Below are 27,259 nucleotides of genomic sequence, written 5' to 3'. Positions count from 1 at the left end.
GGACGTGGGGGGGGGGGGGGGGAGGCATTTGATTCCTGTAGTCCCTGTATCTGTAAAGTAGCCACTGTTCCAGGCTGAATCCTGTGATGGACTACAATCTCACATATAGTTTACTAATTTGTATTGAGAATGTAATCCATCATGGGAGTGAGCTTGGAATGGTGGCTACTTTACAACACGCAAAGGGACCATTGGGAACAAAAGTAGCAACCCTCCAGAAGGATGGACAGTGTCGGCAGGAATTCAGAGATGATTTGAAGATCTATGTCCGAGTGATATACAAATAATTTTCATATTTGTTAATATTTAAGGTACTTGAATGCATTTTTAAGATTTAATTCCTCAGTTTAGCGTCACTTTAAGGTTTGTATAGATTAGGGCAGAGTTAAATATTTTTGTCAGATTTTTATTTGTTTGACACCTCCTTTCAATTGTCACCAGGAGAAAAAGGCATAGACAACAATAATCATTCCTTACTTTTCTAAAAATGTGTTTTGGTCTGTGCCTTTATTCAATAGATTTCAGATCACTTATCGGCTCAGATAGAGACCCAGATCATAATTAAAACCTAAAAGTGATTATAACCCTTCCCTGCTTTATCTAAAATAAAATACCAAGTTTTGGCTGAGGTTGGGTTTAAAGTTGCAGTTTCAGTTTAAAATAAAAATCACAGCAGTGGAACCTTCTTATGCGACTTTTGCCATGAGGTGACTGCAGGTCAGACAAGAATTTGCTTGCTGTGTCGTGTAACCCTTTCTATAATTAGCTTACTAAGAAAGAGTGCAGGATGACAAATGTCCCATGTACCACCACGTTTAGAGAGAATGTTTTACTCTTGCTTTCTGCTAGCTGATTAGATGAACATCCCTATTCTGAATGCCTGTGTCAGAACATTCAGGAGGGGGAGGAGTGCAAAGAAAAGGGAGCAAACCAACAGCAGAAAGAGCCTCCTCTGTCTAAACACATCCGCTTGTTGAGTTCACTGGCTTCAGGAAGTTTTACAGTTAGGGAAAAGTAACGGATCTGCACAGTACTTGGGAAACTTTTTTTTCCCCTAGCTACTGAAGCTGTTACAATTGTTCCGAATGTTTGATATGTCTGCATCTTTTGGTAGGTGTCTGCTCTTTTACTCTTCACTGTTTGATTTGGTTAGTTACAGTCTCTGGATATTGTAAATGCTTGTCTGATTTGTATTCTACATTCAAGGAATCTGGTTATGTTAGGATTATGCTTGATCTGTGTAGATGAAGAAAAGTTTAAAATTACCGTAATCCTCTGCACTATATAAGGCTGTTTTTTTTAAAAAATTGTATTGCTATTTTTGTTTATTAAAATATGATTTTGTTTTTTTCTGTCAAAGATTTACCAAAATTTGCTAACAGTATTAAAATATGTCTGTCGTGTGTTTAAGTATGTTGTACTGCATACTGCACACCATTAATTGTGTATCTTACTACAAGATTTTATTGTTTATATTAGTAATACTGTATATAATGTGGAATAATGTATTTCCTGCTATAAATTATAATAGTATTCACTGAGCCTTATAGTAACTGTAAAAATGTGTAGTGCTTTTTCACTAGACATGTTGAATCAATTTTTTATTTACTTCATAAAATTGTACATGAATCATTTACCATGATGACAGTCATTGTTGTAGATTGTGACATAAAGACATTGACTTTGAGGGACAGACGCACATACCTGGAGATTGTGGAGTTTGAGAAGCCAAACTAGAAGTGGGCAGAGTTTTGCACTAGTTGGGGAGGACTTAATTGGGCATCTAGATAAAAATGATTACTCCATTATTCATTGAGGAGCACAGTGCTGTAATAGAGACCTGTGGGTATATGCTGCCACTTGCAATAAGAATAGGCACATAGATGTTAGAAGAAAAAAATGAACAAACCAAAGGGGGCAGCTTCACCTGGTAGCTATATCCCTTTACTGCAAAAGCCTGCTTTTTTTTACCCTAGTGTCCTTAGGTGGACGGATGGCTTTTCTTCAATCAACAGCTGCTCATAGTTTCAGCCAGATAATGTAGTGCTTGCAAATCTTGCTCTGAGCTGTCTGTCTCTGCTTCCTCATCTGAACTTTCTTTGAATGCTTCAGGGGCATCTGCAACTTGCAGTCTCATGTTTAAATCCTTTGCTAGTACCATGGAGGGTTTTATGATTTGTTTGATTCGGATTCTTTCAAATGCTGACTGGAGAGTGCACAGAAAGTAGCCTCCTCCTTCCCCATATCATCTCCAAATTTGGAAGTGGAGGTCCTGGATCATCTAGAATCAGAGAAGGTGAATGCTTTTGGCAAAGAATCACTCTGTTCTATTAGTGAGGATGATCAGTCAGCAACTATGTTATCTCGAGACAAGGAGATGGTTTCCATTCTCATCCAGGTAATTTGGGAGACTGTAAATTTAGAGAATTCACCCGATTCATCCCATGGGTCAAACATTTTGTTTGGCACTTTCAAACCTTAGGGTTCATATAAGGTTTTTCCATACCACTCTTTCTCTGACGATTTACTGTGCAAGGACTAAAATTATCCAGGCAGACCCTCTGACTTGATAAAAGCTACATTACTCATTTGCAGAAGTCTTTGTAAGAAAAGTGGGCTACCTCCCCCACTGTCGATTTCCAGGCCAAATAAGGCCACGGGTGTTCCAGTAGAGTAATCCTATCATTTTAGGTCCCAACGGACAGAAAGCTGGAGTCCTTATCCAGACTGATGTATATCATCACTGGATCCCTACTGTGACCAGTTTTGGCTTTAGTCCTTGTCTCCCAAACTATTTCAGATTGGGTCCAACTGTCAGGGCCTGTAGGTTTTAGGCACTGTCACATCTTAATGAGCTCAAATCAGATTGTAAAAGCTAGTATATACCGTGTTTCCCCGAAAATAAGACACTGTCTTATTTTATTTTTTTACCCCAAAAAAATACACTAGGTCATATTTTCAGGGGATGTCTTATTTTTTGGTATGGTAAGAATGAGAATAATACTGTTGCTCTTTCTTTCTTTACCTACTGGTCAGTATCGGTAATGCTGTTCCCTTTCTTTCACAGGCGGAGTGCATCTGGTATCACTCTGCCTGCCACAGTAACCGGCGCTATAGGGGAAGTATCGGCTAATGTGGCTCTGCTCCCTCCACCACAGCCTTACTTTCTACAGCGCTGGCTTCCTTTGCTATCAGGGACAGCGGTACCAGCGGTGCAGCAGTGGGGACATCAGACAGTGGACAGCGCTGTAAAGTACGGTACCATTTACCGGTACACATTACAGTACAGTACCATTACATTAAGCAGTGCCTTCAGGGGGACAGCAGTTGGTGAAGTATGGTACTGGAGTGCTCCCTGTCACTGCGCTGGCCGGAGGGAGTCCCCTGTCATCCCCTTAATACAGTATGTCCCCGCAGGCTGATACCATCACTCCTGCTCTTCAAGTTTCCCCTCACATGCTACCACCAAACTAGGTCTTATTTTCAGGGTAGGTCTTATATCACAGGAATCTTGAAAAATAGTGCTAGGTCTTACTTTCGGGGTAGGTCTTATTTTCAGGGAAACAGGGTAGTTGTGAGTTGCAGGCTGGGTTCTAGTTGCCTGATGTCCTGGTTCTGCACAAATTTCTCTGCTGAGGTGTTGGTCATCAGACCAAACAACCAAGGAGACCTTGGTGAATCTGCCTTTCTTGGGAGTCGGAATATTTAGTGTAGTATGGGATTAGATCATTAAGAATCCCACAGGAGGTAAACATACCCTTTTACTGCAGTTTTGTGACACTGGGCCTTCCTTCTCTGCATGCCAGTGGGCTCTGCCATGGTCTCCAAATCTTAACTCTTGCAATCTACCTCTTCATGAAGGGTTACCCACACTTATGAAAGTGGGGGTTGTAACTTAAACTTTTTTAATTGGATTGGTTGTGCACCACATGCCTGGGTCAGAGGAAATGTATCATCGGGCTACAAAATAATGTTTCAGTCTAACCCGCTGGAGAGGTTTTGTGCCTCCAACCCTTGTCTCCTTGAACATCAGAGTATCGTCTAATGGCTGTGGAAGAACATCTCTCACAGGAGGGGATTGTCACAGGATGTGGGAACATTTAGGGGGTTTTATTTCCACCTTCACAGTTACCAAGAAGAATAAGCTTGTTCTATCCTAGACCTCAAGGTGCTCAACACCTTTGTAAAGTTTTACAAGTTCTGAATTTAGTCAGTTCAGTAACCTCCTTATGTAAGGGGGATATTCGAGCTTCCTTAAAAATTTGTTACACATATTTGCACATTCCCATATTCCCTGGCCACAAATGCTTTCTACAAATTGTGGTAGGGGACAATCGTTACTAGTTTGACTCTTCCTTTTGGCCTTTTGTTTGCTTTTCGGATGTTCACCAAGGTGAACCAACTTCCAGTGTTAATCCTGCCTTCACATCTGGTGTATCTGAGGTTTATCCTGGGTTTCAGGATGGCAAAGGTTTTCCTTTTAACAGGAAAAATTCTGAAGTTGCAAGTTTAGGTCAAGCAGCATCGGACTGTTCATCATCTGTTTATTGTTGCATGAGGACTCTGGAACTCATAGTGGCCTCATGCTAGGCAGTCTGATTTGCATATCATTATACCAGAATAAAGATTATAGGAGAGAGAAAAGAAAAGGTAGAGAGGTGGGGGAGTGAGGAAATCCAGTAGTAAAAGGGGAATGACTAGTCATTGTTTTTATTGGCAGATGATCTATATTCAAAAGCAGAAAGAATATATCCCTCTCCTCTTTTTTGTTGCTTGATTACTGATATTGTAACTAATATGTAAAGGTCTATTACAAATGTGTTTGTAATAAAAGTGGCAAAGGTTGTACTTTACTAAATTTTACTTTACTTTATATCATTTGCCTGGTATCATTTCATACATCTTTATGTGTTATTTATGGTTGAATCTTGTATATTCCTTTCACATTAGTAAAAAAAAAAAAAACCTGCCATATGGGAAATAATGATTTCTGCAATATTTATTTCTGCTTTAGACAAACAGAAGTGCAGTGAAGGCCTTCAACAAAGAGAATTGCCTACTGATAGCACTGATGGGACAAGCTCCGTATTTTTTATGACAGAACTACAAAGATCTTCCTCACACAAGAATGCCAATTTTGCAAATAGAGAAGAAAGGTGAGTTTTAGAAATAACAATTAGAGTTGTAAAATGAATCTCCAGCGATGTGCACACACTTTGCTTGAGAATCATTTTACTCAATGAATCTAATTTCTTCATGTTAACAGTTTGCTTCTACGGTCTTTATAATTTTGGCGTAGAGGTTGCACCAAAAAAACCTACTACCTGCTGTAGCAGTTGTATTGTATTTTACACTATAGAGAGTGCAGCAACCGTATTGAGATTCTGTAGTGGTGTGGGTACAGAGATAGAAACTTTGGGGGGAAATCTTACCACTGGCATATCCAAGAAATATAACAATGCATGGGGAGACTACAAAAAAAACTGCATTTATGCAAAACTAAAATGCCAATTTTGATTGTACTGATCCTTGTCCCTTGGCTTTCTGTGCCCTCCTTTGATGTAGAATCTGTTTAGAAATTAACTATAATTTTGTTTTCCTTTAAACAGTGCTTCGGAAGCTGAACAAGTATGGATGGAAAGTTCACTAAACCCTACACTGCCGTACCAATATTCATTAAAGGAGAGGAGTAGGATTCCAGGGATTAACCAGGATTTGACTGTGTCTTTGAGCCCAGTAAAACTGATACTGAACAGTGACCTCACACCAAGGCTGCAGACCTTTGAAACAAGCAATCCGGATTGTGTTTCTGCAGATTTCCAAGAGCAATCAGGAAGCAAAATTGTTCAGGCAAACTGTAATTATGACAGCTTTGTTAATGCTAACAATAATCCCGCACTTAGTGAGAAGCAGGTATCGTTTTTCTCTAGTACAAATGCTTCTCCTAAAATATTAAGGTCACAGTTTTCAGTAGACCATAACAACTCTCATAACCAAGGCAGTCCCATTTTACAGCATGTAGTAAAACCCCAATCTTCACAGCCACCACTTCCTGAGAAAAAGAGAATTTCTGAAGGTGAACGATCATTTGGCTCCATTTCTCCTTCTTCAAGTGGCTTCTCAAGTCCCCACAGTGGCAGTACAATCAGTATCCCTTTTCCTAGTTTTCTTCCAGATTTTTCAAAAACCTTAATTGAATCTTCATTCCCAGGTAAGAAAATGGTTTGACTGTACTTTGGTTACACAAGACAATGTGGCATATTTATAAAGCATGGAGTGTGACATTCACCAAACATTCACTGCAGGTGAACTTATCATGTCATTTAATACACCTGCAGTGAATTTTTGGTTATTGCCACTTTCACTGCTTTATAACTAACCTTTAATGTATTTAAAACTTTAAAGTGTAGCAGGGACCCAGACCATGCAAACTAAAGTATTTACGTACTCTGCGCAAGCAGTAAAAGCACTACATACAGACCTTGATTCACCTCTGTAGCTTTGTGCATTGTGGAGAAATTCTTCTGGTCCTCCAGCTCTGCTTTAATTACAAATCCCAACATGCCTCTGCCTCTGGAATTCATGCCTGTAACTGTCAGTCTTGCAGTGCCAGGTGGGACTTGTAGTTCCACAACAGGTGGAGGGCTTGAGATGCCCATCCCTGCTTTACAATATAAGCAGCTAGGGAAGTCAGACTTGATAGTATTATGTAAATACTTTGGGGGGAATTTATCAAAAGCAGAGCAGACCAATCTGGAGCAGCTGTGCATTGCAGCCAATCAGCTTCTCTCTTCAGTCCAATTAAGATTTTAAAATGAATTGGTTGCCATGCACATCTGCTCCAGATTTTGTCTGCTCCCTTTCTGATCAATTCCCTTCTGAATGTCCATAGTCCGGGCACAGTTGAATTTTAAAGTAGAATGTATTTTTCTTTGGTAATAGAGATGGGGGTCAGTGTTTTATTGCTGTCCCTATTATAGAGACTTTCCATAACCTCTGCCCTGGTAATAGTAACCAGGAAATGAAGAGAGGGAAAATCTTTCTATTTAGATACAGGCAGCGATAAAGACCCGTTAGAGGTTCTAAACCTTCCATAGTTACATAGTATTTGGGGTTGAATAAAGACATAAGTCCAACCCATATAGGTCCACGCATCATCTCATTCTTAGGGATACTGGTATCCCTGGATATTACGGTCCCTCAAGAAATTGTCCAAACGTTTCTTGAACAAATCTACACTCTTGGCTGAAATCACTGCCGATGGCAGTGAGTTCCAGACCTTAACCGCTCTTACTGTAAAGAACCCTCTTCACCCATTGTGCTGGAATTTTTTCTCCACCAACTTTACACACCACCTCATCTATGCCCATAGCCCTCAGCTTGTGAAGTAAGCACTTGTGTGGTACCGTATCAAATGCCTTTGAGAAATCCAGGTATACCTCATCTACCGGCTTCCCTCCATCCATATCTCTGCTTACCCCCTCATAAAAAGTTAGCAAGTTAGTCAGGCAGGAATGGTCTTTCCTGAACCCATGCTGATTGTCATTAACTATGCCCTTATCCTTAACAGATTTTACCAAATAGTCCTTAATTATACCTTCTAACAGTTTACAAACTACCGATGTTAGACTGACCGGCCCATAGTTCCCAGGTTGGCATCTAGCCCCCTTTTTGAATATTGGAACTACCGTAGCCCTCCGCCAATCACATGGTACCCTACCAGTCACTAAGGATTCCTTAAAAATTAGGAATCCTCTTTTTTTAATGTCATTACTGTCCATGTTGGAAACATTTTCCTCATATCCTGTTTCAACCCTTCCCAACTCTATCCAAAAAAAAGTTTTTACCGCATGCGACTGACAGTACAACTGACAGTTTGTTGCTACATGTTACATAATAGATCTCTGCCTCTACCAATATTGCATGTAATATCTAACATTTGATTTTTGTTTGACTGAAGCTCTATAGGTTCCCTTAAACTTTGGAAGACTACCTGTGAACTGTGCGCGTGGAATTTATAAAAACTGGAGCAGCCAGAATCTGGAGCAGTTGCCCATGGCAACCAATCAGCTTCTCTCTTCAGTTCAGTTAGGCTTTGAAATGAAAGAGAAAAGCTGATTGGTTACTATGGACAACTGCTCCAGATTCTGTCTGTTGCAGTTTAATACATTTCCATATGTGTATTTTATCAAATCTTCATATAAGATATAATATTAGGCGATCATAAAGCTGAAGAATCAAAAACAAATTAAGATACTGTAATCTAAAATACTCAGATGTTTCTGGGGCACCATCAGGCTTTAAATTAAAGATCTACTGTTTATGGGTGTAAATGCGCAGTAGTTTTGGTGGTGCCTCACAACCCTAAGTAACTGGGAGAGCTCCACTGACATTGCTACAGAGTTTTGTGGACCAAGTATAAGATTACACAAGTGTCAGATGGATTTTGGAGGCGTTGCTCTTCGAACACCTAGGAGGAAACCGGCTTTTCCCATATTGCTCTGCAAACATGCAGCAAACGCCTTAAGAGTGTGCAAAACATGTTTGCAGTGCCCTTCCAATGGCATGAATGGCAAACTTTGCAAGTAAAGATCTTGCAGGCAAGATCACAATTAATGCAAAGCAATGCAAAACGACACAAAGTCGTGTGTCGTGTGTGTGTGTACTAGTCCATTCGCTTTTTAAAAGCTTTATTATTTTTATTTATTTTTTATGTTCTATTCTGCCCACTTCACCACTGCAGATGTTGTGCGCTATGTAATATACTCTGCATTTCTCTGATATATACATTCACTACTGGACATGATATACTCCAAACTTGTCACTTTATACACTACACAGTATCTACTATACATCTTATGCACTATACTGTACATTTTTATACTATAACTTATTTATGCGTATAACGTTTTGTATACATATCGGTTTTCTGCTATTTGATTTTCCCCATAAACTCAACAAAGCTCTATACTTTTCTGTTTGTTAAATACTCCAAACTTTATTAATATTATGTTATACACTGAGTGGCCAGATTATTATGACCACCTAACGTTTGTAGGCAAATTAGCCATAATTTTGCGCTGAAGTTGCTAGAGGGCCAGACCATTATTAATAGGGAAGCAGGTTGTTTACCACAAAAGTAGAAGTGATTTTTTTTTCTGAAGATATGGGTAAACAACGCGATTTAACGGCCTTTAAACGTGGGATGATTGTTGGCGCTCAAGCCATGGAGCGAGTATCAGCAAAACAGCAGACTTCGTTAAATGTTCAAGAGCAGCTGTTGTTAAAGTGTTTAAAGACTGGACTGTCAGCCGAAAATCTGGGTCTGAATGTGCGAATTGTGGTCGTCAGCGACTAGTCTATGTTAGGGCAGAACGGAGAGTGGCAAGACTGGTACAAGACAACAGAAGGGCAACAGTGCATCAAATTACTGCAGATCTTAATCAGGGATCCTCTCAAATGATCTCTGAACGCACTGTTCGCCCTACACTGCATCGTATGGGATATGGAAGCCGAAGGCCTGTTCAAACACCTTTGCTGTCTGCAGTTAACAAGATAAAACGTCTCCAATTCGCACAGGAATACAAGGATTGGACAGTCGAGCATTGGAAAAAAGTAATGTGGTCCAATGAATCACGTTTCCAGTTGCATCATGCAGATGGCAGAGTGAGAATTTGGCGGAAACAGCATGAAAGCATGCACCCCATGTGCATGAGTACAAGCCTTCAAGCTGGTGGGGGCAGTGTTATGGTTTGGGGCATGTTTTCCTGGCATGATTTGGGCCCTTTAATTCGTGTGGAACAACGTCTGAATAGCACAACATACCAAAGTATCGTTGCTGATCAAGTTCATCCTATCATGTTGATGGCGTATCCCAATGGAGATGGCTTCTTCCCAGAAGACAATGTGCCATGCCACAGTGCTCGTATTGTGCAGGAGTGGTTTCAAGAACATGAGGGAGACTTTACCTTGCTTAGGTGGCCCCCACAATCACCAGATCTCAATCCAATTGAGCATTTGTGGGACGAAGTTGAAAGAGCCCTCAGGCAGCTGGTTCCACAACCATCAAATCTCACAGAAGTGGACAGTGCTATTCATTAGGCATGGTGTCAGATTCCTTGCATCACCTTTCAACATCTTGTGGAGTCAATGCCAAGAAGAATTGCCGCAGTATTGAAGGCAAAAGGTGGCCCAACGAAGTACTGATGGGGAAGTCATAATAACCTGACCACTCAGTGTATACTCCCCCTGCACCTATTTATACATTATGGTGGGAACTTACCACAACTGAAGCAGACAGAATCTGGAGAAGTTGCCCATAGTAACCAATCACCTTCTGTCTTTCATTTTCAAAGATTAAAAGAGAACTATGAGGTAAGTGTTTTTTCCCATAGTTCTGTTAGGGTAACGGGAGGACATATACTAGCATCCTTCTGTGACCCAAAGCTCAGTAAATCCATACCAGACCCCCTGTCTAGGATTTGTTTTAGGTGGAGGGGGACCACATGTTGTTTATTACATTTTTTTAATTAATTTTTTTTACATGTAATATAATTGTACCTAAAGTCAGCTTGTGAATTACTACTTCAACTGCCAACCAAACCCAGACAAAAAAGAAAAAAAATTAACCAAAGTAACATAATGCAGCACTTTTATTAATTGCTTTTTGTTCTTGCTTTTTTCAGATAACTCAGCAGATAATAAGCTCATGACAGTAAAGTTTGTGCAAGACACATCCAAATTTTGGTATAAGCCTGAAATTTCCAGAGAACAAGGTATTGGTTGACTACTTAATTTCACTTTCTTGAGGAGTGCTGCTAGTAATTCATGTTATATGATTTGTTAAACTTTTTCACACATTCTTCTCTCCAGTTTTTTTTTTTTATAAATAGTCCTTTTTTTGTTCAGTACAATGCAAAGTTAATTCCATACGCTTGGTGTTCTCTGAAATGCCCTGTCTACAGCAGAAAATAATGAGGTTGACTCCATTTTTAATTTACATATGAACATTATATTAAAGTGGCAAAAATAAATAAAGGCATGTGAAATTCAACCTCAACCTGTCTTTATTCAACCTCAAATACTATGTAACTGTTAATGTGGAATTGTTCAAGAAACTTTTGGACGATTTCTTAAGGGACCGTAATATACAGGGGTACAGGTACTCCTAGAATGAGATCCTAATAGGTTGGACATGATGGACTAATGTCTTTATTCAACCTCAAATACTATGAAATAATAAAAAAAAAAAGTAAAACCACTTACAGTTGCCAGAATACAACAATTTTCACAATATTGGGCCTTGAAACAACTTTATAACGACCCAGTAGATAGATCTGACTATTTTAAAGTATCGTATATCTCTGGCAGGACATATGATCCTGAAAAAAAGTTTGCCAGCCCATTTACATTTTTGGGATTTCTCCACAAAAGGATTCCAAATGTGGTCTAATCTTCCTCTAAATTATAATGGTGAAATACAATTTTTTCTATCAAGAAGCACTGGATGTTTAAACAATCATTGTCATTAAATTAAAAATTATGTGAACCCCTTTATTTAGTAACTAGTGGAACTCCTTTTAGTAACCTGAAACTAATGCTTGATCAGACCTAAACATCAGGTCACACTAGTGATCCTTTTGCTGGCAACAACTGCCCAGCATCAGGATCACTATACAGGTTTAAACAGGGTAGATAACCCACATGTTTCTGTGTGTTGTTCCTTCACTGGCTGGATGAATGAGACATTGCTCACTCGCTGGCAACTTAGATTCTGCAGTGTTTCCATTAATGAGGAAGCAATGCCTTCCTCATCCAGCCAGCAAGGCAACAACACATGAAGGTGAGTATTTCCTCTGCAGTTTTTAGTAAGGAGGGAAGCAGTGGTACTGAACTTCTACGATTTATAAACTGTCAGTCTCACTGTAGGGTAATGGAGGCAACATTATTTAAGTAAACCTTTCTCATCCTTTCTAGTTTTAACAATTTTTTGAGTATTTCATTTGTGAACAATTAGTCTTGAAGGAGGGAAACCAGTTTTTTGTTTTTTTCTTTTTATATGGAAGGGTAATTTAATCTTAAATTCCTTTGCTATGCTATGATATTGGTATGCTCTACCCTGGGATGAAGAACAAAGGCAGAGGGAGCTCCAAAACCATCAGTCCGCAAAGCCCTGGCATGGACAGACAAGAAGATGGCAATGCTAGTGCATAACGTAGCATATGCAGAGTCTCTGTCGGGGGCTACGATAGATTCGGAGACTAGAATATTATTCTAGTAATCTGTGGACCTCACCTCCACTATGTAAAAATGTGCCCAGCCTGACCACAACCCATTTTCTTAAGCAGGGTACACATGGTGCAAATTTCAGCAGGAATGGGTCAAAATTCAATCCATGGGTGTCCCTATCTCCTCAACAGAAGTTGATCAACTGCGAGCACTGTTTGGGTGTGTGTATGTATGTATATATATGTGAATATACCGTATTTTGCGCACCGGTACATAGGACGCAGGCAGTTTCTGTGACAGAAGCTGTAGTAAGTGACTGCTGAGACAAGTGGCACTGTGATTACAGCGCCACGGTCTCAGTGTTCACACAGAGCAGACGAAGAACGCATGTTCTTTGTCTGCTCTAGGGCCTCTATGGTGAGCTCCTATCCTGTGGGTACGGGTCCCCCAGAGGAGCGGGGGACTCGAAAACCACAGATTTTGTTGCCAGCAGTTTATATATTAATGGCTGTGTGTTGAGTTATTTTGAGGGGACAGCAAATGTACATTGATATACATGCTGTACACTCGCTACTTTACATTGTAGCAAAGCGTCATTTCTTCTGTGTCATCACATGAAATGATATAATAAAATATTTACAGAAATGTGAGGGGTGTACTCACTTCTGTGAGATACTGTGTGTGTGTGTGTGTGTGTGTGTGTGTGTGTGTATATCTAGATATGTATATATCTAGATATATACATATCTAGATATATACACACACACACGTCCCAACACCGAGCTGTGGGATATACCTCTAACAACATTAGATCATTTAGAGCCATTAATCACTACTTTCTGAATAACTGGTCTAAGCCAGGCTACTATGAGGGATTGTGTGAAATATTTCTGTCCAAGTATACTATATACACACCGCGACTCTTTTGTCTAGGTTTTTGCTTACTTCCTGATAAAAAGAAAGGTTTGGTTTGACAACTTTAGTCTTTTGTGAATCAATTCTGACTGCCACTATCTCTGTGTTTTTTTGTTTTGCTTTTTTGTTTTTATCATACTCAAAGTGTTTTCCCAACTATAGAACTTAAGCTTACAATTCTGTTATTACTAAGTAGACATTGATCTCTTTTTAAATATAGGCACTGCATTGGCCTTGTGCCAATCCATTGGTACCAAGCCAGTTATTAAAGAGTCTCTAAAAGCTAGAAAAATAACAGAGTTCAATTCTTTGAGGACATGTTGGTGTAAGCCATCTGACTCGGGTGCCTTATTCAACTTTATTTTGTCTAACTGTTTCTAAACCATATCAATTTTGAACAGTTTATTTATGGTACTGCTATCCCCATTTAGCACCTCCTTATTTTCCTTTGTATAGATTTGAAGGTGTCATTTAATAGATTTCTCTTTGTCCCCAGTCACCAAATCTGAGTTATCTTGTAATGGGCCTACATAATTAGATCTAATCACTTTACTAATAATATTTATCAATATTCCTTGCAAATAGACAGAAAGGGAGGTAAGAGACAGTTTACCCAAACTATGTACCACATCCTGATGTTTTCATAGCAGCGGTTTAGTTCACACATACTTTTAATACCCAAATCAGAAGGGCCTTACCAATATAAAAAAATATATACTATAAAGTTGTTATCCTGACAAGGTCCTTAGATTAGAATTCTTCCCAAGAAGTTAGGTCTCCATAGAATACACTTAGACATAGCTACTTTTATATAGAGCTGTGGACGTTAGACAATCCAGATGCTTGAAAGACACAATTTAATCCTTAAAGTAAGTTTTCCAAATATTGGACTCCCTGCACAAAGCACAACTAGACCCCAGAGCTTTAAAAAGCTAGATCATGGAGAAATCATCAAGATTTCACCAGTTTTGCAAGGTGCCCTTCACCTCTCATTAGAAGACATTAGAGGACCCCCAGTGCTATAAGGCAGAAGCGCAAACCACTACGCCACTGTCCTGCCCCACACACACTGATCTATTCTGGATATCAACCCATAGTTACATAGTATTTGAGGTTGAATAAAGACATAGGTCCATCAAGTCCAACCTATTGCGTGTATGTATTTATGTTTTAGCAGGTGTGTGCGTGTATATGAGTCCATGTGTGATTTTGCTCTTAAGAGTACTGGTACCCCTTTATGTTACGGTCTCCAAGGAAGTTGTCCAGGAGTTTCTTGAATGATTCCACACTCTCAGCTGAAATCACTTCCTGCGGCAGCGAGTTCCAGACCCTAACCGCTCTAACTGTGAAGAACCCCTTGCGCCCCGTGTGTTGAAATGTATCTTCTACCAATTTTTGGTGGTGCCCTCTGGTCTCGGTTACGGAGCTAACCGTAAACAGTTTGTTATTAATGTTGCTGTCGCCGTTGAACAGTTTATACCGAAAATCATGTCCCCCTTAATCTCCTAACCTCCAACGAGAACATATTTAATTTTAACAACCTTGCTTCATAGTTCAGGTCCTCGAACCCCTTAATGAGTTTGGTTGCCCTCCGCTGGATTTTTTCCAGCTCAAGGACATCTTTTCTGAGTACCGGTGACTAAAACTGGACCGCATAATCCAGATGTGGCCGAACCAGTGATCTGTAAAGTGGCAAAATGATAGACTTGTCCCTGCAATATATTCCCTTCTTAATGCAAGACAGGACTCTACTTGCTTTGTTTACAGCAGTCTGGCACTGCGAGCTGTTCTTCAATCTGCGTTCTATAATGACCCCCAAATCCTTCTCCGTTTCAGACTTCCCTAGTGGCACACCCATAAGTGTATAGTCCATTTGCCTATTTTTAACTCCAAAGTGCATTACCTTGCATTTATCGACATTGAACTTCATCTGCCATACAGTCGCCCACTCCCCGAGTTTATCCAGGTCCTCCTGTAATGTTACAATGTCTAAATCCGTGTCTATTTACAAGATGTTCAATGGTGACAGCAACATTGGCAACAAACTGTTTGAGATTAACTCCATTACAAAGACTAGAGGCCACCACCTAAAGTTGGTGGAGAAAAAATTCCAGCACAATGGGCGAAGAGAGTTCTTTACAGTAAGAGCGGTTAAGGTCTGGAACTCACTGCCATCGGCAGTGATTTCAGCCAAGAGTGTAGATTTGTTCAAGAAACATTTGGACAATTTCTTGAGGGACCGTAATATCCAGGGATACCAGTATCCCTAAGAATGAGATGATGCGTGGACCTATATGGGTTGGACTTGATGGACGTATGTCTTTATTCAACCCCAAATACTATGTAACTATGTAACATGTCAGACTAACTGGTCTATAGTTCCCCGGTTGGCATTTTGACCCTTTTTTAATATAGGTACCACATTAGCCCTCTGCCAGTCGCTTGGCACTCTACCAGCCATTATGGATTCCTTGAAAATAAGGAACAATGGTCTCGTTATTACCTGGCTGAGTTCTTTGAGTACCTTGGGGTGTAGATTATCAGGTCCTAATGCTTTATTTGCATTAAGTAGTTTAAGCCTATGTTGTATCCCAGTTTCAGTCAACCACTCAGGTGTATTTCTTGTTAAATTTTGTGTTTTATCATGTACATTAAACCCGTCTGTTTCCTTGGTCAATACCGACGAGAAAAAAGTATTTAGCGCCTCGGCCCTCGTTTGTGACTAATCTCCCATTTTTTATCCTTTATTGGGCCCATCTGTTCCTTTCTCCCCTTTTTACTGTTTATTGCTAAAAAATTTGGGGGTTCCTTTTACTAACTGTGGCGATATACTTCTCACATTCAATTTTAGCTGCCCGGAATACCAGTTTACATCCGTTATTACATTCTTTGTAGTTTTGGAATGCCAATACTGTCCCCTCTGTTTTATACTTAGTAAATGCCACTTTCTTTTTCTTAATGTGTTGTTTTACCGTTTTATTTAGCCGTATTGGCTTCGTTTTTGATCTTTTATTTTTGTTACCCAGCGGTATACACTTGATAATAGCATTTTTTAATTTGTTCTTTAAACAGTCCCACTTTTGGTCAATGTTTAGTTTATGAAATAAGTTTTCCCATTTGATTTCACCCACTATATTGCATAGTTTATCAAAGTTGGCCTTCCTGAAGTTTAGGCTTTGGGTCTGACCATCCCCCTTACCTTTCTTGCACCCAATATTAAAAGCAATCACCTTGTGATCACTATTACCCAGTGTCTCCCCGATTACAATATCCTCAATTAACTCCATATTGTTGCTGATGATCAGATCTAGGATGGCATTTTTCCTAGGCGGGACCTCAACCATCTGATCCATGAAATTGTCTCGCAACATATTAAGAAAACGGGCAGCCTTTGCCGATTTGGAAGTTCCATTAGCCCAGTTGATGCTTGGGTAAAGGAAGTTCTCATTACCACAACATTTCACTGTTTCCCCGCTATTTCTATTTGGGATTGTAGGTGGGCCTCCTCCTCTTCCCCTATATTTGGAGGTTTATAACAGACACCCACAATAAGTTTACGGTTAAGGTCCGTTCTATCTAGTTCTAGCCATAATGATTCCACATCATCTCCACCACTTGATGCGATATCGTCACGGATGTGCATAATGAGGTTATTTTTAACATATACACATTGCTCTTCTTGCCAGTCTGTCCCTCCTGAACAGGTTGTACCCTTCTATGTTAGTAGCCCAATCGTGTGTGCTAGTCCTCCTCGAGTAACAGAATTTCAATGTTCACCTATTTTCGTCCCGCACACCTAGACCCACTGCGCTCCCGAGCCGTGTGCAGAAGACCAACTCACGGCTGGCTGCCACTCTGCCGCTCGCTGTCTCTGTGAGACAGGGACATTTGTCCACTGTCTGCTTAGCCTTATGAGAGGTGACATCTTGACTACATCCAGAGCAGCCTGACCGCTGGAACACGCACAGCAGCCTCTCTGCCTGATCCACCCCCCCTCCCCTGTCTCACTTGATCTCCTGGCAACAAGGACGCTGTCCCTCCGCTCTCACAAGCCCCACTGCACACACCACACAGGACGGCAGCTCCTGTTCACCTGGAGACTAGGATGTTCTCCCTCTGCACCTCTGCTCCAAATTTTTGACATCATCCTCTCGAGTCAACCCAAGGGACAAGCTTATCTCAAGCCCAGCACCAACTCATCTGACTACATAGGTCTTCGGGATCTCCACTATCACAACGCCGATGACATCGCATCAACCCTTACCTGACGGTGAGTCTCTACACTCCACACCTTGCATCCATTGTGCGTGATTTCGCACCTCTCCATTGTTCTCCACTTGTTTCCCCGCTCACCCCCCACCACCCAAACCAGGAAGGACCAAACCCGATCGCTTCCACATCACCGCCAAGCCAGCCGGATCGCTCCAACGATCAATGAGGTTTCCTCAACTGATTACTTACCATTTATTTGCCTTGTTGTGGCGCTTCCTTTCCTCCTTTTTGTTTCATGACCCATCACTGTGCCTTGCATTTGGAGGTAATATTGACCATCATATAGAAAAGCATTATGAGTTGGTATAAAATATAGAAAACTCAATAAAAAAACATTTTGTGTTCAGAAATCTCTAGAGTAGATAGGGAACTCTCCACCACTTTTAACCCCTTGGAATGTAGAATAGAGGAATATAGAGTGTCAACATCAATGCCCACTTGTAACTTATCCTCAGGGACTTCTAAATATTAGTGTTTCGGACTGGACCTACCACATAGGCACTAAACAGTGGATAACACTTGAAAATTCTCTTTGTGGACAACTAGAGCTTTTAACCCCTTCATGGTCATCAATTTAGAGATGCGCATAAATATTGGCCCTAGAATTATTGCTCTCACTCTGGCGTGCACGGCGATACCCAACATATGTAACGCGATTGTCGTTTTCAGTACGTAGGCACACCCGACACGTGTTTACGTGAAGATGCACATGCTAGCGGGGGCAGGGGGACTTTTAAAAAAATTACAATTATTTTAACATTTATTTTATTCAATATTAATTTTTAAAACTTTTTTGTTTTTTTAACTTTAATTGCTATCACATAGGGGGGCTTACAAGCCCCCATGTGATAGCATAGTAGTGATGACAGGTCCTTCTTAAGGTGATGCTGGGGGTCCAAAAGACCCCTAGTATCACCTTTATGCTTATTGCTGGGCTTCAGGAGCCCAACACTGGCAGCTAAGGGACCGGAAGTGATGTAATGTGCATCGCTCCCATAGTACGGGGAGGAGGTTGGTGAACGGAGGTACCGCCGTACGCTCACCCGAACTGCACATCGGTGCGGGTGTCCGTGCTCGGACGCAGACAGGATCCATCCTGATGGATGTACTGCGCAGGTGAACGTACGGCCACGTACTTCCATAGAGAAGAACAGGCTGCTGCGTACAATCACACGCAGCACCTGTCCTTCAGGGGAACAGCCTGATACGGCTGTGCACGGCACAGGGATCTGTACGGGCCGACACTTAGCTGTGTGAATGAGGCCTAAGTGTCAGATAATACTCCTATTTTTAAAACCTAAAAATGCATTAGGCAGAAAGGAGATGAGCTTGTGTGACATAATGGTGTTAATTGTTTGTTTTTTTGTTTCTTTTTCCATTTTAATTTAGCTATTGCAGTTCTTAAGGACAAAGAACCTGGTTCCTTTATTGTTCGAGATAGTCATTCTTTCAGAGGAGCCTATGGATTGGCTATGAAAGTTGCTACCCCACCTCCATCTGTAATACAGCTGAATAAGAAAGGTATGGCAATGGATTATGATTTTGTATATGTGTTGTCCACATTTAAACTAATGAACAATTTTGGCAAAACATAGTATTTGTGTCCTCACCAGTAATTTTTCTGCATTATTATCTTTGTTGTTATTTAATGTATGCAGCATGTTCTCAAGTCGCTTTAGAAAGAAGAAAATACTTAATACTTACAAGAATTCCTCATGAGATGTGTTATTAATGCCAATAGTTTACTGTGCCTGTCTCCCATCAAGACCCATTAGAATAGGAGTTAAACTATATTTTTTATTATTGCTCTATATAAAAAACAAGATATTTTTGTTTTATAGGGCCTAGGGCAAGTACAGACTTCCGCTCTCACCTAACAATCATCCCAACCCAACTGCTCTCATTTAAAAAGAACGGAGCGTCAGACTTTATTATGTGTGTGTGCTTTAGGGAATCACCTAGTTTATGTATTACCAGCCCCTCACCCTTGAAAACTAAAAGGCTAGGGCAAACCAGATTTTTTTACTTCATTTTATATTTTTATATTGTTACATTTACATAGTAAGGAGTTAAATATTCACCAAGTGGTTTTCCACCATATATACTGTATGTAAAGTATATTTCTATTCAGGTACCTGCATTTTCTACCTGCTAGCAGTTTTTTTCAAGTAAGGCTAATTATCTATGCAGTACTGCGATGTAGAATAACTAATTTACATATTTTAAATCCTCTAAATCCATGTGGCCCTTTGGTGATTGTTGCGCAACCCTTGGAACCCAGTACTCAAAAGTGGGAATGTTGATTTGATGTTTTTTGATGTGATGTCAGAAACCCCTGCAGGGGAAAACCTAATGTAAGGAACTTTTCTTTTATATAAATATGGGCAGAAACACTGTGTGTGTGTTTGTGTATGTGTGTGTGTGTGTGTGTGTGTGTGTGTGTGTGTGTGTGTGTGTAACAGTTGTGTGAAAAAGTGTTGGCCCCCTTCCGGATTTTTCATTGTTTTGCACGTTTGTCACACTTTAATGTTTCAGATCATCAAACAAATGTAAATATTAGTCAAAGATAACACAAGTAAACACAACATGCAGTTTTTAAAGGAAGGTTTTTATTATTAAGGGAAAACAAAATCCAAACTCACATAGCCCTGTGTGAAAAAGTGTTTGCCCCCCCCCCCCCCCGTTAAAACATAACTTAACTCTGGTTTATCACACCTGAGTTAAATTTCTCTAGCCACACCCAGGCCTGATTACTGCCACACATGTGCGCAATCAAGAAATCACTTAAATTAGACTTGACTGACAAAGTGAAGTAGACCAAATGATCCTCAAAAGCTACACATCATGCCGAGATCCAAAGACATTTTGTTTTCCCTTAATAATAAAAACCTTCCTTTAAAAACTGCATATTGTGTTTACTTGTGTTATCTTTGACTAATATTTAAATTTGTTTGATGATCTGAAATCATTAGTGTGACAAACGTGCAAAACAATGAAAAATCAGGAAGGGGGGCCAACACTGTTTCACACAACTGTATATATATTAGGGATGCACCGATACCGGTATTTCGGTATCGAGCACCAATATTTTTTTTTCCCGGTACTCACCGATACCGAATACCGATACCAGGAGTCCCATTACAAGTCAAAAGTGTAACCAGTAAGCCGGGCAGCGAGTCATTACACTCACTGCCCGGCTTACTGGTTGGTCGGGAAGCTGGCCAATAAGGAAGCCGGGCGCCGTGTAATGATGCGGCGCAAGGCTTTCTGATTGGCCAGGAAACCAGCTTCATGCTCCCTCGGCGTCCAGCTTACTGATTGTCAACAAAGCCGGCTCCAAGCATGGAGACAGCTTCCCCGCTAATCGTGAAGCCGGGTGGCGAGTCATTACACATCGCCTGGCTTCCTTAATGTGAGTCCTGGTATCGGTATTGGCGAGTACCGGAAAAAAAAATGTGGGTACTCGATACCGAAAAAACGGTATCGGTGCATCCCTAATATACATGTGTTTGCTCCCTCGCCACAAGAGAGCATGGAGCCGGCTTCCTGGCCAATCAAAAAGCGAGGCAGTGTGTAATGACTTGCTGCCTGGCTTCCTGATACCGGAAGCTCACGTATTGGAGCATTTGGGTGAGTACGAATACGCACCCAAATACTTGGCATCGGCACCGATACTAGTATCGGTGCATCCCTAATATAATACACTGAGTGGCCAGATTATTATGACCAGCTGACGTTTGTAGGCAAATTAGCTATAATTTGTATAATTTCGCTGAAGTTGCTAGAGGGCCAGACCATTATAAATAGGGAAGCAGGTTGTTTACCACGGCCGTAGAAGTGATTTTTTCTGAAGATATGGGTAAACAACACGATTTGACAGCCTTTGAACGTGGGATGATTGTTGGCGCTTGGAGCCATGGAGCGAGTATCAGCAAAACAGCAGAATTCGTTAAATGTTAAAGAGCAGCTGTTGTTAAAGTGTTTAAAGACTGGACTGTCAGCCAAAAATCTAGGTCTGAACGTGCAAATTGTGGCCGTCAGCGACAAGTCAATGTTAGGGCAGAACGGAGAGTGGCAAGGCTGGTACAAGACAACAGAAGGGCATTAGTGCAGTTTCAGATTCCTCGCATCACCTTTCAACATCTCGTGGAGTCACGAGGCGGCCCAACGAAGTACTGATGGGGTGGTCATAATAATCTGGCCACTCAGTGTATATACACATATATACTATATCTAGCAGTCTCATGTAGTGGTTCCACATTCTTTGACTATCATTTTTAATATGGCTTTGACAGTCTTCTGTTGCATTGTGTCTGTTTTGTGCGTGTGTGTGTGTGTGTGTGTGTGTTTGTAACACACACACACACACCGTTTCTGCCCACATTTATTAAGAAGAAAAGTTCCTTACATTAGGTTTTCCCTCAAAGGGGTTTCTGACATCACATCAACAAACAGATTCTTTTAGCCTCCTTGCTATCTTGGTCCACACAGACCCACAGTTGGTTTCCAAACGTGAGATTATGTGGACCAAGGAACAGGAGCTTTATGCCACAAAAATCTCTTCGTAACCTCCAGGATCCAGAGAAGGCATTTATTCAGTCTTTCAACACTGTACCGAAATTAATTTTTTAAAATTATTTTTTGGGACAGATAGAGCTTTCTTTTTGTGGTATTTAATCACCACTGGGTTTTTTTTTTTGTTTTTTTTACTGAACAAAGTACTGAAAATTGTGAAGAAAAAAAAAGTGTTCCCTAAGTTAAGTTATAAAACATTTATTATTACCCAATTTTTTGGTAAAATATAAAAATGGGGTCACGTCAGGTAAATAGACACCAAAAAATAACCTACCATACTTAAAATTGGAAAAAGGCGACACTGTAAAAGTTTTTACGGCTCATCAATTTAGTGTTATCAGTGATTGATGACCCTAGAATCATTGCTCGCACTCGGTGATATGTAACGTGTGACGCAATCGTTGTTTTCATACATAGGCACACCTGACGAGTGTTTGCATTTCTATATGGAGTCAGGGGACATTGACTTTTATTTTTTATGTGACATTGATTTTTGTAAAAAAAATTCTACACTAAACTTTATTGCCATTACATGATCATGAGTTTTTCCTGATATCTGTTAATTATCAATGACTTGAAGGATAATGTGAGGTTTTCAGAAGCTCCTCCAAAGTCAATAGGATACATAGGTCCTGTTCCCAATTATTAATACAGGCTAGAGTGTACAGTGTCACTGTCGGCTTTGAAGAGGAGTATATAGAAGAATTTAAGCGTGTGTTTAACCAGGCTAGACTTAATGCATTCCTGTTCAAAAGGTCAAAGACAGAGGCTCTGGGAAGGGAATATAAAAACTGTGCTTCTTCTCTCCACCACCATTGTCCCAAGTGGGCCCGGTCCGTGGATAGATCAGTGTAGTAGGGTTAACCAGTGTAGTTTGTGAAGTATAGGGCACTTTGTATGCCCATTTTTTTTTAAATGAAGGTGTATTATGTTTGCTTTGTTATTATGGCTGAGATAATGAGCAGATCACATATTAAGAGATATTTATGCAGAAATCATACAAACATAGTTAGCCAGAACTGTTGTGTAAAAGAGGGTTAAATATAGTTGGAGGTTTGGCCAATACTTTCCATACAAATCATCTTTTATTTTTGTCAGTATTTTGATTATTTTCAACAAAACATTAAGTATGACATGTACTAGTGAAGCAATAAAATATCAGAATAAAAGAAGTATGTTTACTAGGGATACACCAATATATCGGCCGCTGAAACATATCGGCCAAAAATGGCACTTTTGGCAAAATGCCGAAAGTGCAATTTTTTGGCCGATATAGCATGATTTCTCTCCTCCCCCTCGGCACTGCTCTGATCGCTGAGTGCTTGTAAATAATTGAGGACAGAGTATGTTTACTTTGTCCTCAGTTATGAATGAATGGGAAGTGATCTACATCACTTCCTGTTCATTCATGATTATGGATATGGTAAACATACCATCTCCACAAGTTATGAATGAACAGGAACACTCCGTATAGAGGATTCCTGTTCATTTATAACAGGGGCTGCAGAAAAATAAATTGCGTCCTCAATCTCTTTTTCTATTTTAAAAGGGAAATATCAGGGGTCTGTTTAGACCCCTAATATTTCCCCAAAGACCATAAAAGTAAAGTAAAAAATAAAATATTGAATAAAAATGAATAAATCAAAATAAAATATAAAAAATAAAAATAAAATATTTTTTCAATTTGAAAGAGAATAAAAAACATTTTCGGTTTCGGCCTGACATTTTTTTTCATTTCGGTTTCGTTTCGGTTTTGAAATTTTCATTTCGGTGCACCTCTAATGTTTACACTTTCTTTTAAACACATTATAACAAATTTGGCATCTCTTTGCACGTTAGTTACATGAATTGTGCTCATGAATATGAGAGTAGCTTAGTGCAACACTTCAAAAGAATACGTTTAAGAATTAGAGAAGGACTGAAAAAAAGAGTGAAATTATGCCTTCTGCAAAATGGCTTAAAAGGGCATCTGGAATTTACTACAGCAATATTCTGGGGAACAAACCCATTTTTTGAACAGAAACTGACTCACATGTACCAGACCTCTTTCTTGCCATCATGTAAAGGCCAATGTCTGCAAACCAGGAAGTTTATCCAGGTTCCGAGATATCAGGGCCAATGGGGTATGTGGCCACTTCAGAGGAGTAACTTTACATGTCAGGTCCCATAGCTGAAGGGGGTGTAATAGCCTGAGTCATTATAGCTGGTCTTTTTTTAGAGGAAACCACATGTGTAGGTTTATTGGGTAGGAAGTGATGGGAGCCACTTCCATAGTAACCCATGCTGGTGAGTAGGTATACATTAATTCCGTTTGTGTTATTTGTGCTCTAATAGTGTAAGCAAACCCTAACAATGAACTTCTCTTATTTGCTCCCTTTTGGTTGTTATATCTCTTTAATAAGCACAAAAAAGGCTATTTATAATGTGAGAAATTTAGAGCTGCCATGTGCTTTCAGTCTGTTATCTTGATGAGTGTAATTTCCCCTCCCAGTTCTTGTCTTAGGACTACAAGTCAGTCAATGCCCATGTTTTGGAGTTAAAGACAGTGGACGTGGTTAAGTAACTTAGCGAAAGAAACTGGGCAGAGCTGACACCACTCAGTCCACAAAAATCCTGTATGTTGTCAGCCGACAATAGGAAATTAAGAGCTGAGTGCATTTCTGGCAGATCAACAAGTACTTTTCTGTACTTGCACAGTCTTTTAATGGATAAAACATGGGCAGATGTACATGTACTGCAGAAATGCACTGCATTTTTATTTTTTTATATTTCACCTCAAATCTATACTTTAAAATACATCCAAACCCAGAGTGCTTACACATGAATAGCATTCTATTAAGATCGTTTAATTCTTTCTGGCCCCAGATAAACGTTAATACCTTGGATTTAAATATTTCAAAGACTTTTTCTTCAGTATTTTCATGGGGATGTTCTAAAATAGTAGACCACCTTGGCTAACAAGGTAATTTATTTACCATTTATTCTGCCCATCCAATATTCTGAATTCCTAAAACAGAAATAAAATTTGTCTAGTATAAAACAGCCCCAGGTCACTAAGTCTTGTGTAAATCAAGGGTAAGGATAATTCTTCTCCGAGTATTGTTACCATTCTATTCCGCTTGTGATAGAGATGTCATGACCATGCCCAATGTATCTGATCAAGAGCTTGTCTGTTAGGTATAAACACGACTTGGTCGTTATAATTTTATGTTTCTGTTTTCTCTCTCTTAGTTGGCGATATGACTAATGAGTTGGTACGCCACTTCTTAATTGAATGTGTTCAAAAAGGAGTTCGTCTAAAGGGATGTCCAAATGAACCATATTTTGGTAAATCTTCATACACACACATGTATAATATTATTAAAATAATAAGGCCTTGTATAGAGAACTTGACATTTAAAATCAATTGGTCTATAACTAATGACAATAGTTCACTGTTTTTGCTAGTAGAGCATTATGGGGGGGAAACTATATATATATTTTATATTGCATGGATCCTGTCTGCGTCCAAGCACAGACAACCGCACGGATCTGTACGGGCCGGCTTTTAGCAGTGTGAATGAGGCCTTACGATATCTGGAATCCAGTGAGCCTATGGTTATAAAGTCTCCTTTGGCTCCATCTGTTGAGTCCTACCCTATTGTCAGGGGCCTCTATTGCAGTTGCACAAGACTTTGTGGCCAGATTCACCCAACTCCTCATGGATACTGACTGCAGAGTAAATCTCTGATCTTCCCGAGACCTTAAAACAGTCCAGGCCACCAGCTGCAGTAACCATCTCTTACTCAGAGTCCTCACAGTCTATCACTGATGAGATACTACAGCAAGAACCTTTCCATTACACCTGCTATTTGAGGTATTCCTTAATGCGAGCTGGAAACATTCTAAACAGTTGTGGGCCCCATCTGAGAGTTTATTGGAACTGTTCCCTATTGGGGGGGAATTTGTTAAATGCGGGTCTATACCCACTGTGGATCTGCCTGTGACCCACTTTAACAGATAAACCACTGAGCCTGTAGGGGGCATGCTTACCTTGAAGTATTTTACTGACCAGCAGTTGGAATCCCTCCTTAATGCCCAGTTTTCTCTGTCAGGTTCTGCCCTCCTTACTGTGTTGGCCGTGGCCTTAATCTGTCGAGCAATAGGTTTAGAGACCTCAAAAATGATCTTTCCACTGGCATAGACCCCTACTTGTTAGAACATGTTGAACAGATGTCTGAAGGCTCTAATGGCTTGTTAAATGCATCTAAACATCTGACCCGCATGGGTCTGATGTCCATACAAATACACAGAGCACTCTGCTTAACACTGATGCCAAAGCCAAAGAGAATCTGACTCACTTGGCCTTCAAACAACTTAGTTGTTTTAGTTGTTCAGACCTATGCTTCATACCATTATCAAGACTTCCGCAGGGGCCTTCCGTATTGCCTGCTGTTATGCTGAAGACATCTTTGGACTTTTATTCACCTACAATAAAGGAGGTTAAAGCCACATAGATGCTAAGACACCCTTATACAATATACAAAAGTCTGGATTGGGGCCCATGGTGTATAGATATTCTATCCCCTGCAGTCCCCAGTAGGGTTAGTATTGCCCACACATTGGTATCAAGCACAGGACAAATTTGCATAACATTTAAAAGCGGAAGTAAAACCTAAAGAAATCAGAAACTGCTAGAAATTAGAGTCTTTTGGCAGGATATACATGCTAAGTCTCTTCTGCAAAAAAATCAGCTGCTTCTAACTTCTAGCAGTTTTTATCTCAGTGTAGTACCCGGTATACTTCCCAGCATCCGCAGTGTGCCGGAAATCGAGCCAGGCACTGAGGACAATACAACTCATGTGTGCATGAGCAGGAGTTAACGTCGTCCTAGGCAGCCCAATGAATTAAGAGAATGTTGCTGGATTCGGAAGAAGAAGAGGAGGATATGGCGATAGTAGTGAACGGAGCAGCAGCTGACAGAGTAGATCGGTCAGTGCTGGAGGGGAGCACACTTGTCAGCTAAGTGTGCCATAATGTGCAAGTATGTTGTGCATACTTGCATATTATGGCAAGAGCCCTTTCACCACAGTGGACTTTATTCCGTTGTAACTATCACTCCCTTACTGTCTGGAAAACAAACCAAGTTCTATGAAACGTGTAACCAAAGTGTCCCAATTTCATCAATCAACGATCTATGTAGCTTACAGGAAACAGTGTATAACATTCATATAATCTAATTGATACATTTAATACGATGAATGGAAATGTGCAAATATTTGGTGTTAGT

The 27,259-nt window shown here is 40.2% G+C and overlaps 1 protein-coding gene across 1 annotated transcript in view; it reads left to right on the top strand.

Moving 5' to 3' along the window:
- Positions 1–27,259, top strand: part of TNS3 (tensin 3) — a 113,987-nt gene that overhangs the window by 53,203 nt on the left and 33,525 nt on the right. Inside the window, exons 4-8 of the mRNA XM_018568650.1 lie at positions 5,015–5,156; positions 5,610–6,211; positions 10,686–10,775; positions 18,805–18,936; positions 25,222–25,317. Of these exons, the coding sequence (XP_018424152.1) occupies positions 5,015–5,156; positions 5,610–6,211; positions 10,686–10,775; positions 18,805–18,936; positions 25,222–25,317 (1,062 nt within the window). The remainder of the gene's footprint in view (positions 1–5,014; positions 5,157–5,609; positions 6,212–10,685; positions 10,776–18,804; positions 18,937–25,221; positions 25,318–27,259) is intronic.

The sequence above is a fragment of the Nanorana parkeri genome, unplaced genomic scaffold, assembly GCF_000935625.1.
Source record: "Nanorana parkeri isolate BGI_ZX_2015 unplaced genomic scaffold, ASM93562v1 scaffold1223, whole genome shotgun sequence".
Classification (NCBI taxonomy): Eukaryota; Metazoa; Chordata; class Amphibia; order Anura; family Dicroglossidae; genus Nanorana; species Nanorana parkeri.
Note: the sequence above shows the minus strand (reverse complement) of the source record. Positions and strands in the feature narration are given on the sequence as shown.